At 36.8% G+C, this 15,799-nt stretch overlaps 1 protein-coding gene across 2 annotated transcripts in view; it reads right to left on the reverse strand.

The window, feature by feature from the left end:
* Nucleotides 1–15,799, reverse strand: part of Wdr81 (WD repeat domain 81) — an 87,308-nt gene that overhangs the window by 45,532 nt on the left and 25,977 nt on the right. For both annotated transcript variants that reach the window (XM_067130374.1, XM_067130373.1), the window contains exons 11-17: nt 15,630–15,775; nt 15,200–15,384; nt 13,571–14,726; nt 8,397–8,560; nt 6,896–6,980; nt 2,717–3,357; nt 1,866–2,041 (exon numbers count right to left, since the gene is read on the reverse strand). In XM_067130374.1, the coding sequence (XP_066986475.1) occupies nt 1,866–2,041; nt 2,717–3,357; nt 6,896–6,980; nt 8,397–8,560; nt 13,571–14,726; nt 15,200–15,384; nt 15,630–15,775 (2,553 nt within the window). The remainder of the gene's footprint in view (nt 1–1,865; nt 2,042–2,716; nt 3,358–6,895; nt 6,981–8,396; nt 8,561–13,570; nt 14,727–15,199; nt 15,385–15,629; nt 15,776–15,799) is intronic.

The following is a 15,799-nucleotide window of genomic DNA, read 5'->3' on the forward strand; positions in this document are numbered from 1 at the left end:
TAGCCAATACTGTCACTGTGCTCGCTGTCAGCCTCAAGAAAAAGCAAAAAAGACTAGTAAAGGGAGACTCCTCTTGCTGTGAGGGGATTGTCCTACAAAGCGAGAGGAGGCCCCTGAGAAGAGGTCGTCCGACACCCCTCCCCCCCGCTCTTCGCTCATTAGCAAAGAGGATGAAGGAGAGATAGCCAGCTTAACAACAATTAGGCAGAGAGCTTCGAAAACATGTCTGCACAGCATGACAGCCAAAAGCCTAACCACCTTGTTCAAGAGTTTTAACAGCTGTTTGCAGCTTTGCTGTAAGTAATTCCTAATGTAAAGGACCGAAGGTTTGTATATCGTGTAGAAACAAATAAAATTTAGCCCAAAGGCCAAGCACTGAAGACCTACGAAGTCATCCAGTGCTGAAAGGGAAATTGAAAGTAAAGAGTTTTAAAGATGTAACAGGAGGAAAACCTCACTGTTGCATTATGAAACAACTGTTAGGAGAGGGTGAAAAGTAAGTTAAAAGAAAGGTCATATGAACGGAGGTACAGTGAAAGGAATGAACGGGTTCCAGCTAGGGGCCAAAGGGACACTGCAAAGAACCTAACGTAATGCCTACAGTGCACTGTGTGAGGTACACTGATGGCACTAACCCCCTAAGGGGTATAAAATCCTAAAGAATGGCAATCGATCACAATTTTGAAAATTTTGTGGTATAAAAAATATAAAAACATTTATTAAAAATCAGCAACAAGGAACAAGAAACAAAACTAAACTCCAAAAAGTGCTACAGGAGGGTTGTTCTCACTAGCACCATGCCTATGAGTCAAGCATGATAGCATAAATGTACCCTTGCAACAAGTAAAATGGCCACAGTCACAACAACCTGAAATGACAAATTTTTAAATTGTATTTTCCATAGCTAACAAACCTGCGGTCTTAACATTACGATAAATCTTCTGGGGCTTGGAAACCGGTCAGAAACAGTAGGAATTGTTTATAAAAGGAATTGGTGGCATCTGGAATCAGTCACAGGGATGAGGGAGGAGGCGGACAGCTACCTAATCTCCAACCCCGAGACGCATTTAGTTTTATTCCAGCACAAGGTTAACTAAAAGAGGGGTGGCTAGAGGTGGACAGTAAATGTTAAGACAGCAGGTTTGTTAACTATGAAAAATACAAACTAATTTTTAAATTTGTCATTTGTTCATATGCGGAACAAACCTGGGTCTTTCCTGGTCTTCCCATCAACACCAGTATTTATCCTTTTTAATAATTCTATTATCTTATTGATTGGCAGTATCTAATAAGGACACCTTTGGGAGGCATTTCTGAACAAAAACACCATGATATCCACAATTTGCACCAATCAAGTTTGCTCACAGTTCCAAACAGCCACTCAGCACAAATGTGAATACCAATATGGCTACCAAACCATACACGCATTTTTAGTAGAGTATTAACACTACAATATCTTCCATCAAAAACAAGCCAGCATCCAGTTTTAATAAGTGATAGGTCCATTTCATTTCCCACTTCATCTTTCTCTCAAACACTGAAAACTAGCTCCAAACCCTCATTGGATAAGGATTGACTTTTATCTCCTTGGTGAAAACTGAATGGAATCAAATAAGAAAAACAACCATAATTTTTGTTCCTGAATATTTGAATTTTTTTCCAAATAATCAAAGAATGGTAGGAATAGAGGTAATCATAAAATCTGCAGTATGGTTAGGTTTTCCCAAAATACAGGTTGCCAAATGGTCAGACTTCTACTGCAATTTGCAACTCAAAATAAATCTTTAAAAAAAGCAATGTTGATCTAAGGACATAAAACAGGAAAGATATTTAAAAGTAAAAAATGAGAGAAAAGGAAAGCATACCTGCAAGTGTTCCATGAACGTACTATCTGTAAGATATGGAAGAAGATACTGCAACAGGGCCATGGCTCCTAAGAGACCACCTTCCATTGTTGTTGAAAGTTTGCGCCTACATGATGCCACCAACTCACATATATGACATAAATACTGGAGCAAAATTACTTGTTCCCCATAGAGACCTGAAACGAAGTTTGAATCAGCAATCATTCATAAAAATTTTATTGAATTTGAATAAATGTTCTCATAATCACCATAAACCAAAGAAGGTTCTGTAGTAAAATTACCTGTTCCCTGTACAAACTTGAAACAACTTTATCATATTATGAAAAAAATAATCAATAAGGTTGACCTCCTCTCTGTATAAACTTTAAAACATGTACCAAGAGATATATCTAAAACCATAACACCTTACATATGTATACAAATGACTATGTTTGCAATTTCTTGTGCATCCACTAAAAATTCATGAAATCTATAAAAAATACAATGTTAAGTTTTGAAGACATTAAGGTTCATAAACCACAAGACTTGCAGTTACGCTAAAATAATTCTTTTTTTTATTTTGTCAAATATGAATCTCAATGGAATATTTAGTATACAACTTTTTTTAATTTTTGGAAAGATAGTTATTTGAACTTCACAGATTCATTGGTTTTCCAGCTTTCCACTGATTTTTTGCAATATTCTTCCTTCTTATTGCTAGTGGCTTAATGAAATTATCATTTGAAAAATTGCCAATTACAAGCCAGCCTTTGAGTAAAGATACGTTCATAAATCAAACTGTACGAAATAACTAGCTTAATGTTACAACTTCACAATTTTTCTGTATACCTTACAGTACATAAACTACTCACATGCAATTTCTGAAAGACAGTGCAACACCTTAGCAGCAAACCTATCACCAAGAATTCGTTTTCGTGTCACTGATAATTCATCTCTAGGGTCAGTAGGTATTGGGTTCAAAGCACCTGAATCTGGTAAGTAGCAGAGGGTCAGCATTCGTAAGAGATTGCGAGTCACATAGCGGGAAGTAAGAACTGGTCCAAGCCTCCCAGCTAACCACAATACACTTTCACAACATACATCTGACATACTATGATTAAGATCAACCTTTTGTTTGTCAACACTTTCCACATCTCTAAAAATGCTCTTCATGTTGTCTTTGTTTCCTCCATCCATATCCACAACTTCATCACATGAATCCTTGTCCAAACGAAAATCTGGAAGTGAGGTAGAGTACTGTTCATTTATCTTCATGCCTGCTGTACCATTCGATCCATATTTAGGAATAGAAATGCTGTTTGTTGTGGATACAGTAGATACTGAGTAAGCAGTAGCCAAAGGAGTTGGAGTATCTGGATCACTGCTTCGCTCTTCTTCTTCATCGCCACTCATTGATGGAGAATGCGGTGAAGGGCATAAGGATGGGATGGAGCCTAAACCTTCTTGCATAGATACTTCATCTAGACTTAGCGTTTCAGATGCCAAAGGAGATCTGTTGACCATAAAATATAAATTTTCATAATAAAATTAATTATTTAGATACAGTACTTACCTACTGTTAAAGTTAGCTTATATTTCCGTGCTGATAGGTGAGTCGGCATACAAACAGAAGATCGAATGGCTACCCAGATGACTGTCTAATACACATGTTCTCCACCAGGTGTGTTTCAAATGTTTCAACTCGTCAGAATTCTCCTTGACATCCCACTAAGTTGTCGGGAGGCTTGGCGGGACCTACTTTAACAATAGGTAATATCCAAATAAATTTTATTATGAAAATTTATGTTATTTGGGATGAATCTTACCTACTGTTAAAGTTAACTGATTCCCACATTAAGAAGAGGACGGTGGGTAGTGCAGCTAGACAAAATCTGCTCAGCCAATTCAGCTAAAGGTTTCTTGCTTGAAACCCAAAACATTCTTACCTGATCTGGAATCCTTTCTGGATCTTACTGCCACCAGAAGTTGGATTCCATTCAGGGAGCAAGGTTCTCATACATGTGCAGCGAAGAGCAGTCTTGTGGAGAAAACCACTTCAATTCAGCCAGAATGAAACAGAAGCAGTGTGAGGGGACCCCTGTGCCTTGGTCCAAAAGGCCTATGAAACGACAGTCACTAAAAATAAATACCTTTATGATGTAAACACATGCTCCTCTACAATATATGTACCTTCATGCTCCCCAAAATATTAAAACCCAGGATTTAAAACAAAGAGCCTAGAGGATTGCTCTTTTTTCGGTTCAGGAAAAGACTACCTGCTACTAGTAGTAGACTAAGAGCTTTACTGTTTTCAAACACAATTATGCATTTACTTAAGGTAGTGAGTGGGCAAAACCAAACTGCACTTCTACTGGGCTGCATTAATCCCATCCTCAGGCGACAAATTGTCATAACACTAAGTATGATTGTTTACCTTCAATAAAGGTAAAATGTATGGAGCTATAGCAGAGTCCACCTAGCTTTGCAGCTAAGCCCCACCCACTGCACGCCAGTGATTGGCTAGCTCTCGAAGGGGAAATGACGTCACACTACAGTAGTTAACAGTCCAAATGACTACCAGTACGGATTTGACTCTGTTCAGTACACATCCTTATAAAGCTATCTAGCTAAACAAAAAATCTAGCTTGGAAACAACAGAAGATACTGTAACCATGGTAGATTTGGAAAGAGAAACATTAATGGAGGCAGGCATAAGCAAAAGATGAAGAGATTGGTTAAACAATCAACTGAGTCGACATGGCATCAGAATAAGTAAAACTTGCTACAGATACATTATTCTTAATAAAACTGTCTATACCTATATAATTCGTCCTATCGGTACTATCAACCTCATACTAGGTGCCAATAATGGCAGAAGTCGCATACATAGCGAAGATTAACATTTACCAAAATCTTTTGGCTTACACATTATATAATACTATGCGCCTGAAAAACGGAGAGGCAGGTGACGGAGGGTACAGAACCACATCTCCCCGAGAACTGACGTGGTTCCCTGGCAACAGACTCTTCCAACTGTCACAAGGCAGTCCTAGGCTCAGGCTACAGACAGGCAAGGGCACTGACACCTTACCTATGATAAGGGAACGCGAAAATGATCACACACTATGGGGGTACCCGGACTGGTTCCCTAATCAATTCAGACAAACCTTGTACTGACCAAAATAAGGTTTACGTCTTATTCTAAATTCTCAACGCAGTTTTCCTGAATCGAAAGGGGAGCAGAAGGCAGAGCTAAAGAAGAAGCCTCAGTACTAACTAAAGCATTAGCAAAGGAAAAGCCTAGACTGATTATAGATAACTAACTACAGATGAAGGACCTGGAGAAGGGAGAGAAATGACAGTTGATAACCTGACCCAACTAATTGCTTTCACAATCTATCTGCTTCCCTTCTCTTCCTATACTAATGAACTTAAGCAGAAAGTCCTTCGAAAACCCCTACTTCCTCACATCTACTCTCAAGATCACACTTTATACCATCGCAGCCAGCACAAGCACAGAACCTGACGTTCTTAGCCTTGATTCCAGTGGAGACATCCTAGGAAAAATAAATGTACAGTATTGTGATAGCAGCAAACAGCCCTGAAATACCAACAAGTGCCTAAACACAATGACAGCAAGGAGAATTCTGATGAGAGCTAAAACATTTGAAACACACCTGATGAAGAACAGGTGTACTAGATAGTCATCCGCTTAGCCATTCGATCTTTTGTTTGAATGCCGACTCACCTATCGGCGAGGAGATATAAGTTAACTTTAACGGTAGGTAAAATTCAGCCCAAATAAAACAGAGTAATACAAGATTATCAGCAATATCAACACCAGTCACCTAGACATTTTTCAGTGCTGAAGGCATAACAACATTTCTGTGATGTTATTCACCTAATCACTTATTAAAGAACAAAACTCATGACTAAGTCTTTCAGTTATGATTCTATCCTCTGTAATACAGTATACGTAAAATAAGAGTTATTTGCATTATGGGGGTACAAGTATATGTAAACTACGAGTTATGTGCATTATGGGGGTACAAGTATTTAAGTTAGGCAAAAAGTGCTTAAGCTCTAATATGAACACAACAGCACTCAATTTTGGCATGGATTTTATGTTAGCATTGTGTACATATGCTTTGCAGAACTTGACTTTTCCAGTTCTTAGTTAAGAGTTTTCTTAAAAATTACAATACTGTAATCTTTCCATTATTCTTTCTCTTTCCCTCACTCTCTCTCTCCTTCAAAAGATACTTCAGTATCAAAGGGGAACAGCACACTTAAATTTATAATCTCCAGAAAAATGTCAATGAGGAGGCCACTAATAGAAATAAGTAAGTTATTCAAAGCTACAAGTATCACAGACTACAGGAATCTGTTTACCTTAAGAAAAACTCAAACTAGATCAAACAGATAAAACTGGAATTGCAAAAGTTCAAAACCAGCCACTGTGGGAACTTTCTTACATTTATTTGCAGTATATGTAATGGTTCCTGTGAAACAACTCACTGTTTCTAGGTACAGTACTGCCATTCTCTTCAAAATTGGAAGTTCCTGTAAAATGTTCCTTAGGTTATCAGGTTGAAAGTAAAGGCGTGAGAATGAGATTTCTCTCCATACAGAAATTCTGTATTCCCAGTAGGAAAGTTTTAAATCCATCACTTTCAAGAATTCTCTAAAAAAAACTTTCACATCTTTATCGATTTTAAATCATTTGAAATAATGTGAAACCAACGGCCTGTTTTATTCAATTTTGTTAAAGAGAATTGCCAAAGAACCAACAAAGACCATTACAACAAATTTGGGATTTGTAGTTAACTGTGGAACAAGAGTGAATCAGGTTGCCCTAATTTTTTTGTCAACTCTATAGTGCTACTTTACAATTTTATAAAAAGGATAGGTTTGTGGCAAATAAACTTGTACTGAATCAATAAAGTATGCTTTCCCACATTTTCCAAAAGTACTGAACTGTTACGTGTGATCTCAAGGAAAAGGTAATGAAAAATATTATACAAAGCAGTTTAAAAGCTAAGCAGGGTTACCTTAACTGGTCACTTGTTTCTTGTAAGGGAGTTTCGGGATAACTAGCATCTACGTCATCTTCTCCACCTTCAAATACAAATACCTCTGAAATACAGTACATAAGCTTTAATAATCACAAAAGAGCATTATTTTGTTCCAAAAATAAAACAAGTACGTATACTGTACTCCAACAGAAATCTAAATTTTTCAAAGCTTCATTTTCAGTACTTTATGACTCAAAAAGGACAATCAGTGTTACTTACATATTGTATGGAAGAAGACTTAGTCATAAAATAAAAGTAAAGTAAATTGGAGAAAAAATTTACTAGATTTTCTGTGAGTACAGCATTTAATTACCACCTTGCAGTGGTTGTGCCAACTCTCTTTTACAGTAGTCTAACGAATCTCACTGGTCTTTTGGCTATTTCACTCAAATACTGTACAGCAATTTTTCTTTTCCTGATAATATGAACTAGTTCTAACCAACAGACTTAACAAAGGGCTGCCGTTGTGAATCGGTTTCTAATTATTATGTAAATAAGCGTGGGAGTGTTCTTGGACAGGTCTGTTAAATGCTTATTTATCAGGTTTTTCACTTTTTCCTTTAAAGTACAAATATCACTACAAGGTAAATACAAAATGGAAGAGAACCTAAAGGCAAAATCAAATATTTGGGAAATATTTCTTAAGGTCACATGCAGACACTCCATAAGAAAATGCCCTTCACTAAATTGCTCTCAGTAAAAGAAATAAAAATCTTTTATATTTAAAAACACTCAAAAATTATTAGGCATGAAATAGTAATTATCCACTGACAAACTTGCCAGAATCATGAAAGACGGGAGCTGCTGGCTAATGTAATCAAAATACTAGCAGCCAAGCAGGTTAATGGATGGATGAGTTGAATGGAGATGATGCATTACAGGGCCTGTCTCCTAGTTATAAGATAAAAGGCAAAGAATAAATCTAACAGGTGAAATTTTAAAATATCTAATTAAAGCTAGCGTTTGCAGCAACTTAAACATTTTCAGGTATGCATTTCCCAAAAACTCCTTACTGAAGTGTACACTGATTTGATTCCATCATGATCCTTGCTCTTGCCATCCTCTTACTGCCCTAAATTTATGTGAGAAGCTGACATAATTGTAATGACTACATGTGGTGGTGAAACTGAGCACCAGCCCTAAGTCTAGGCCTGCAGCGTTTATGATAGTTTTGACAGTTTCATCTCTCTGCCACATTTATAATCTTGTGTCCCTTACCTTCTTTGTTTCCCTTCATATACATTAAGAAATTATAGGTTTTTAAAAGATAATTTTCTTTTTTACAAGTCATATCTTTTATCCTACATAATTTTTACTTTTATATTATTCTTTCTCTTTTTACTTTGCCCTTTCCTATCCCCAACTTACTTTGCATTCCTCATATAAATGCCCATACAAACATCAACAAAATTATTTAAAAGGAATTAAGTCTACATAAGAGCAACTATGCGTCCATGAGTACAAAAGAAAATTCTACCTGGTTCAGCTTCAGCCTCAGCATCTGTAAGATCAGCTTCTAAACGAGGGGTTTCCAAAACACCTTCCGATTCCATTCTAAGGGTTATTTCTGTGTTGCTTGAATGTGAGTCATCCTCACAAGGAGAAGTTACACCTTCATTACCAAGGCTTATATCAACAGTCCTAGTTAAATGATAAAGAGGGACAGGCTTCAAAGCTACATAGTACAAAGCATTACAAAATGTTAAGAGGCATAAAAGCTAAATGTAAAATATCACTAAATATAAGCTCATTCTACAAATTAACAATACACTGAAGGGATTAAGAAATGGCAAAACAGTAATTGTACATGACTTAACACAAGCAGGATTGTCTTATATTAAATAAGAATAAGTAGATATTTTAATTTTTGTAATGGTAGCATACTATCAATATCAAATTACCACATATGTCTCTTAAACCATTTTGTAACAACAAAAAAAAATCTTGACCAGAAAAAACACTGCATTCATGACAATGAAAATTTATTTCTTAAAAAAATTAACATGTCTTAAGAGAAAACTTCCATGCTAACTCACTATTATTATTAGTCCATCTTCATGGTCTTCATGAATGATGGCAACTTCATTCCTAATTCACAGCTAATCATGGATTCTGTGATTCTAGGTAGTCAGGAGCATAGTTTTTCTTACAATCAGGACAAATAGATTAAGAAAAATAGCAGGATTGGGAAGCAGTAACTTTGATGGCAAGTAATGAGTGTACAGGAAAAATTTATAAATATTTATAAATTATTACATTTGTTTAAAAAAAACTCACCACAAGGTATTTAAAAACTCTACAATTCATAATTTATGTGGGAATGACTGAACTGCAAAATCTACTGCATTGGCCAATTGGAATACAGAAACTGTCTCAAAACTCCAGGACTTGAGATAAACCAAGGCTCTCCAGAAAAAGGGAGATGTATTTTCTAAGAATAAGAGCCTAAGAATAAAATAATAAATAAGGATATCTTTAATCGAGAATATTTTATAGCTATCCCCTCCCAAGTCCTTGGTTCCTTGATGACAGGGGTGCATTTGCTCTGACTGAGAAAAAATGTTTTTGCTCAGAGAGCGAAGGGCGCAGAGCAGCCTGGAGCTGTGCCCTTATTACCATATCCACTATGAAAGACACACCCATGAATTCCATTCCTTGAAAGGCCATTGTAAAGAACACAAATGTGTATACATCAGACAAAAGACATCCTCAAGATAAAATCCACTGATCGGAAGAAAGAGTCACAAATTATACTTACTGGAACAGCACCCTAGGCTTGACTTGGAAAACATAAAAACTCTCAAGGGTTGGTGGTAGTATCACTGCCTTTGCTAGAATTCCTGTGCTTCTTAACCTAGCTGGAAGACCCTAAAGTGAGCAGATATACATATTCAGGTTCTAATGGACTCTGAGAAGACAAGGTTGGCGTGAGTTCTCCCAGTTAAAAAGTTTCCTGTAGATGTATCACTAGCAAGGGAGACAAGTAGTAAAACATTCTTGCTTTGGCCATGGTAGAGCTACTTGTGTTGAAGGGAAATTCATAAGTGTTCCTTAATCTATCCAGTACTGTCCAAATTCTAATGACTAGTGGAAAAACATAGACTCATAAATCATTCTTTATGTATGTGAAAATATCTACCAACTTGATGAAGCTGCTATGCATTAATATTATGCTCAAAATTTATGAAACAAAACAAAACATGTCCCAACGTCTCTAGGGGTTAACAGACACCTGGATATAGCAAAGCTTGGGGGAGAAAAACTAGATTCTCCTGCCAAGAAAATATCATGAGGTGACTGCAAGAGACAAACTTCCTAAGGGATCAGGTGACAATCAGAGATGCAATATTTTGGTGGAGGGGGTCTGTACCAGTGAAAACCTGAGTATGAGAAACTCAATTCTGTGCTTTGTTGGACACAGCTATCTATCTACAGTGTCATCTTAATCTGTTAGTGCTTACAGTCTGTTTAAAAACTTATCTAAGTTCCAATGAAGATGTCATCATATGCTGATCAACTAAAGGTGCAGAGCCTAATGCTCACAAACTATGTGCATGCAGTAGTTGGCTGAAACTGAAAAGAGGCTAGCTATTCTATGAAAGAGAAGTCTGCACTGGACAGCATTAGCCATCTGGACAAGCTAATTATCATCTTAGAAACTGAATGTATTGGAAAAAGAAGACAAAAGCTCTTTCCAAGAGCACCAAACCTAGTGAGTCTCCGTGTCTGGACAGAAAATTCCAAAGAGCTGATGGGGAAGAACAATGTTCTTCTAGTTCTGACTTTTTCCAAAGACTGCAGTAGATGCACCTGCTCTCCCAGTTCAAAAAGGTGACTGCAGTCTTCTTCCTGGAGGTCCCCCAAGGAATGGAAGGTCTTCTAAATAAACAACCCAGAGTTTGTACTGCTGCCTGCTTCCAGGATTAGGAAACTCTGTCACCTGCTCACAAAGCGTCTGCTAATACATCATGACATCTGCTACTTGGATCTATGGACAGGTGTGAAACACCCAAGTTTTTCATGCAAGTTTTGAGAAAACTGAATCCAATTGTCCACTGTCCCTTTCTCATATTATGCAACATATATAAAACAAGTCTAAAGCCCTTAATGCTGCACTTGTTGTTTTAAACTTGTTCCAAATCCTTATGAAGAGGATTATATGAGATGATATTAACTTTCATCTAAAAGAAGTCTCCAACACTGTGCCTTAGGGAGTTCCTATATTTTATCTTCCACAGCTTTGAGATTGCCAGTCACACCCAAGACTCATTCTACCTTGGACATGACAGGGAATTTCTCCCAGAATGTATTTCTCCAAGGTGATGTTTCCTACTGTCCTATTCATGGTGCTAGCTAACAGGTGTAAGAGTAGGCTGCACAGCATATCATGGAAAAAAAACCTCAGCTTTTGAATTTTGACTAATTGTCTTTAATCAAACTTCTCCATACAGTATCTGAGTTTAGAACCCTAGTCTTTATTGGAACACTGTATTAACTATCACCCAGTCCCTGCTGCCAGCAAATGTGTCCATGGAAGTGCTGATCATCAGAAGGCCTAAGGAGATAAGGGAGCCCCATGCTGCTTATCTAAACTCGACTTCAATACCCCAATGAGTCTTCAATGAAAGAGGCTTCTTGCAGTTCAAAATGTTGTGAATAAGAGGAATTCATAAGGTGAATCTCCAGATCTTCTCCAAGTTTGCCTCATCTGGCCAATGTATCAGATTTCTTGCGTTTGACAGCCAGGTATGCAGGGGCTGTCCACTTGGGAATACAGATGCCTTCCAAATTCCAGGTAAGGAGAAACTACTTGCAGTCCGCAAGGAATCCAATCTTTTCAGGGCACTGTGGGTCATGGAAACTGTTTGGGGACATCAAAGATGAAGGAGACCTCAGGTAAACTTCTGGAATAAGGCTTGCCATCAAGCAAATAAATGAAAGTTTGTAACCTTATCAGAATCCAAGTCAAGCACTGTTAAGTGTACAATCAGGTAGAACCTCTCTGTCAAGTGTAGTCAGGTAGACCCTCTCTGTCAAGTGTAGAGTCAGATAGAACCTCTCTGTCAAGTGTAGAGTCAGGTACAACCTCTCTGTTAAGTGTAGGGTCAGGTAGAACCTCTCTGTCAAGTGAAGAGTCAGGTGGAACCTCTCTGTCAAGTGTAGAGTCAGGTAGAACCTCTCTGTGAAGTGTAGAGTCAGGTAGAACCTCTCTGTGAAGTGTAGAGGCAGGTAGAACCTCTCTGATTAGTGTAAGGCTCCTACATCAGAATGAACTGATTCTGGCAGAGCTTTGAAGACAAGCAGTTACCCGGTCTGCAAAATGACTCCAGCAGAACACCTAGATGTTATGTGTGAACAGAGTACAGTACTTACTATACTTCTATTTTGATGAGTACCATCCAGGACAGTTCTGCCAATCAGTCTGTACTGAAATACTAGAAATGCTAGAGTTATGTTTTTATGTAAATAGCTTTTGACACACCAGTGAAAGAAAATGAGTTTAAAAATGATAATTTCTCACATAAAAAAGATACAGTAAAATAGTTAACTTTGACAAAATGATCAACCAAAATGTCTCGAAAAATGGAGTCTTTTTACCAGCAAAGTAGACACACATAAAGTAAGGCTCTTGACTGTCTAGAACCACAGGATCAATGAGGTGCAGTGTGGTGCTGCCAGCCAGCACATAGTATTCTCTGGATCAGAAGTCAAGCAACTATAATTTATGAAGACCATGAATGGGAGATAATTACAAAATAAGTGGTATTCTATTGTTCAAGAAATGTAAATTTAAAAACTCAAGATATGTAACTCTTGAAGTAAAAATTTTCACAACTTTAATACATTTCTCTTAGGATTGCTAAAAACTTTCTTACATATTATTCTGTGGGAGATGTCCTCTTTTAAACCATGAATGTGCAAGCATCCATTAAATCTCTATATGCTGTGAAGACCTACTGGCATTACAATACAATATTGCTACCAACAACCAAATTTCTAAATACCTTTATTTCAATTCTAGCATCTTAATCTTATGGGCTTCCAGCTTGAAATATTCTAAATGGGTACAAGAATTTTAAGCGGGTGTGATCAGAGCAATTTTAACTACCCACAGGCTCAATTTGAATCACTGTGTGATTCAGATTTTAACTGAATTTTGTAATAAGAATGGTGACTGAGCCTCAGGCATACAAAAGTAGAGGGCTAGAATTCATGAATATGAGGATCTTGACACTTGTAATTTCTAACAAACAAAAATACCAAAAACTCAAAAGTTTTCATATACAATACTAAAAACAACATATGATATAAATGGCTTTGAAGTTTAAAAGTAATCTTATTTGAGAAAAATGTTTCTAAGCTGGGGAAACCTTTTAAGCGAGTGGTTTAGGCTAACAAGCCTTATTCTATCTTTTTAAAAATACAAAATACTATGCAAGGGTATTCAAGAGAAGGTATACATAAACTTCATAGACTGTATATGTAAATAGGGTAAAATTGACATACACTTACTTCAGGGGTGAGTAACATAATTTAGCATCCATGAAGTTAGTGAGACTGAGCTGCTGCACCAAAGTTTCCTTTACTATTAAGACAAAACTGAATAAATCCTAAACCTCTAATTAATTTTAAAAACTGCTTACTACTTACTTTAGAGTTGTTGACTGCTTTCTTACAACTTCTGATGACTGCTGAGCCTTTCCAAGCACTTCTTTGTAACCTCCAACACCTTCAATAATTGGTGTTATAAAATGTGACAGGAACTTGTGTAATCCAAACCAGACAATTAGTTGCAGCAAAAATGATCGATGATAAAGTTTTAGATGCTTGTCAGTGACAACTTCAGCTTCAAACAACTTCACCATTAGGGGTAAAAGATGTTTATTAGATTCCTCTGGTCCAAGTGCTTGTGCTAAAGGACTGATTAAGTACCATGCAGCATTAACAGCACTTTCCTGATAATCAAAAAGTTCTATCAAGTAAGGGAGAATAAGATCTAAACCCTCAGCAGAAAGGCTTTGCAAGAGTTTTGGCAAATCTCTTGCAGCTGTCTTCACTCTGATTTCTGCCACCTTGGAGATATAATCTTGTTTCAATTGTGGTTCACACTTTATTGCATTCACTTCATTAAGTAACTGAGAATACTGTCTCATCTTGCAAACAAATGCATAAAGTTTTGGAAAGTAAGAAGGGAAGACAATAACATTAATTAACGGCTGAAGTAACTGATGTGCACTCGGAGGCGGCAACCCATCAGAAGAAACTGGCTCATATTTATTAGGAAGAGTATTATCATGAGAGCTTTTTGTACTATTAATCTGGAAAATAACTTTTAACGTGTGACGTATACACCTAGGTATATCTGTCTGATCATGCATCACAAGTTTACGTGCATGAGTATACCTATCTGACAATGAAGCTTTGCTACTTAAAATATGACATTTTGATGACGAAAACATTTCAACAATAATACATCCAATTGCTTGCATGTCACGAACACGTCTTAGATGTGCAATTTGCTTGACAGCTAGCTGAGTGTCTTTACACTTTATATTCTGATCAGGTATAGTTCTTGAAGACTTCAAAACTAAATTAAAAAGCATTTCTACTCGATTTAGAGCCACTAGTGGATTGTAATCTTGTGGTAGCTGAATGTTTGGCATTTCAGACAGTTTTTCTTCAAAAAGGGATGTTCTGGAACGACTCAGCTTCTTAGAGAAAGCTAAAGACTTGACACTTTCAGTTTCATCATCTTGTCGCTCTGGTGCTGAGTCTGCTTCACTTACATCTTCACTCTTTTCACCCTCTGAAGGAAATGAACAAAATTCACAATGTATAATGCATATAACCTACCATTTTATCTATTAATTATAAAAAGTCTGAAAATTATTCTTATTAACAAAAATTCAATTAGGACTACCTGTATATTCTAAAACATTTATACTACCATACCATGAAACTTATAGTGCATTGAAAAAATTATAGCCTGACTAAACCTAACCTAAACATTCTTGGAAATGTTTGATGAGATGACTTAAAATAGTTCAAATACTGTATATTATTTCAAGAGAAGAATGAGATACTGAACAATTCAGTACCCTTTGCTAAACAGCATATATACACTTGTTCCATGCAGCATAATCAATGTTCCTCTTGAAAAGAATAACACAGAACTGTCTTTCTTTGTATCCTTGACTGAAAACATATTACATTTACATATAATTTCAGTGATAGACCTCATGAAAAATATTTGACTACCACCACCACCAAATGACTTACTTGTGTCCTGCTGTGCAGACATATTAAACTTTGGAGGAGATCTTCCAAGATAAGGTGAAGGAGTAATTCTTGGAGGATGAGGCATAGAAAACAACTGCACAACTCCACCAACAGACAGGGATGTGTGAGCATCAACCAGCTGGAGACAAACATTCTTAGCTTTTACTGAAGCAGCTCCAGATAACCTGCAAAGACCACAGATTTGAACACAGACCCCCTTATGACAATAAAAAATTCAATTCAGCATCAATACATGTACTGTACTTCTAAGGATTTCTTGCCCTCCTACACTAATGCTTGTCTAGAAATAAAAACCCATTTTATATTCTTTGATTCTGTTTTAAAAAATTTAACTAACTTTAATAATAATAATAATAATAATACAAAAATTCACATAGAAATATCTCAAAGCATGTTACTACTTCCTTACTTATGTCCAAAATTAAGGTCGATCCAGTGGTGAAGACGCTGAGAAACTCTGTTGCTTTCCAGAACTGTGCGATGGACATCCAGGAAGTCTTGAACATCTGCACACCAATCAGGTACCTCTAAATCACCCAAATCCGGATGAATGCTCTACAAAAAAAAAAAAAAAAATTA

Source organism: Macrobrachium rosenbergii, chromosome 28 (assembly GCF_040412425.1).
Source record: "Macrobrachium rosenbergii isolate ZJJX-2024 chromosome 28, ASM4041242v1, whole genome shotgun sequence".
NCBI lineage: Eukaryota > Metazoa > Arthropoda > Malacostraca > Decapoda > Palaemonidae > Macrobrachium > Macrobrachium rosenbergii.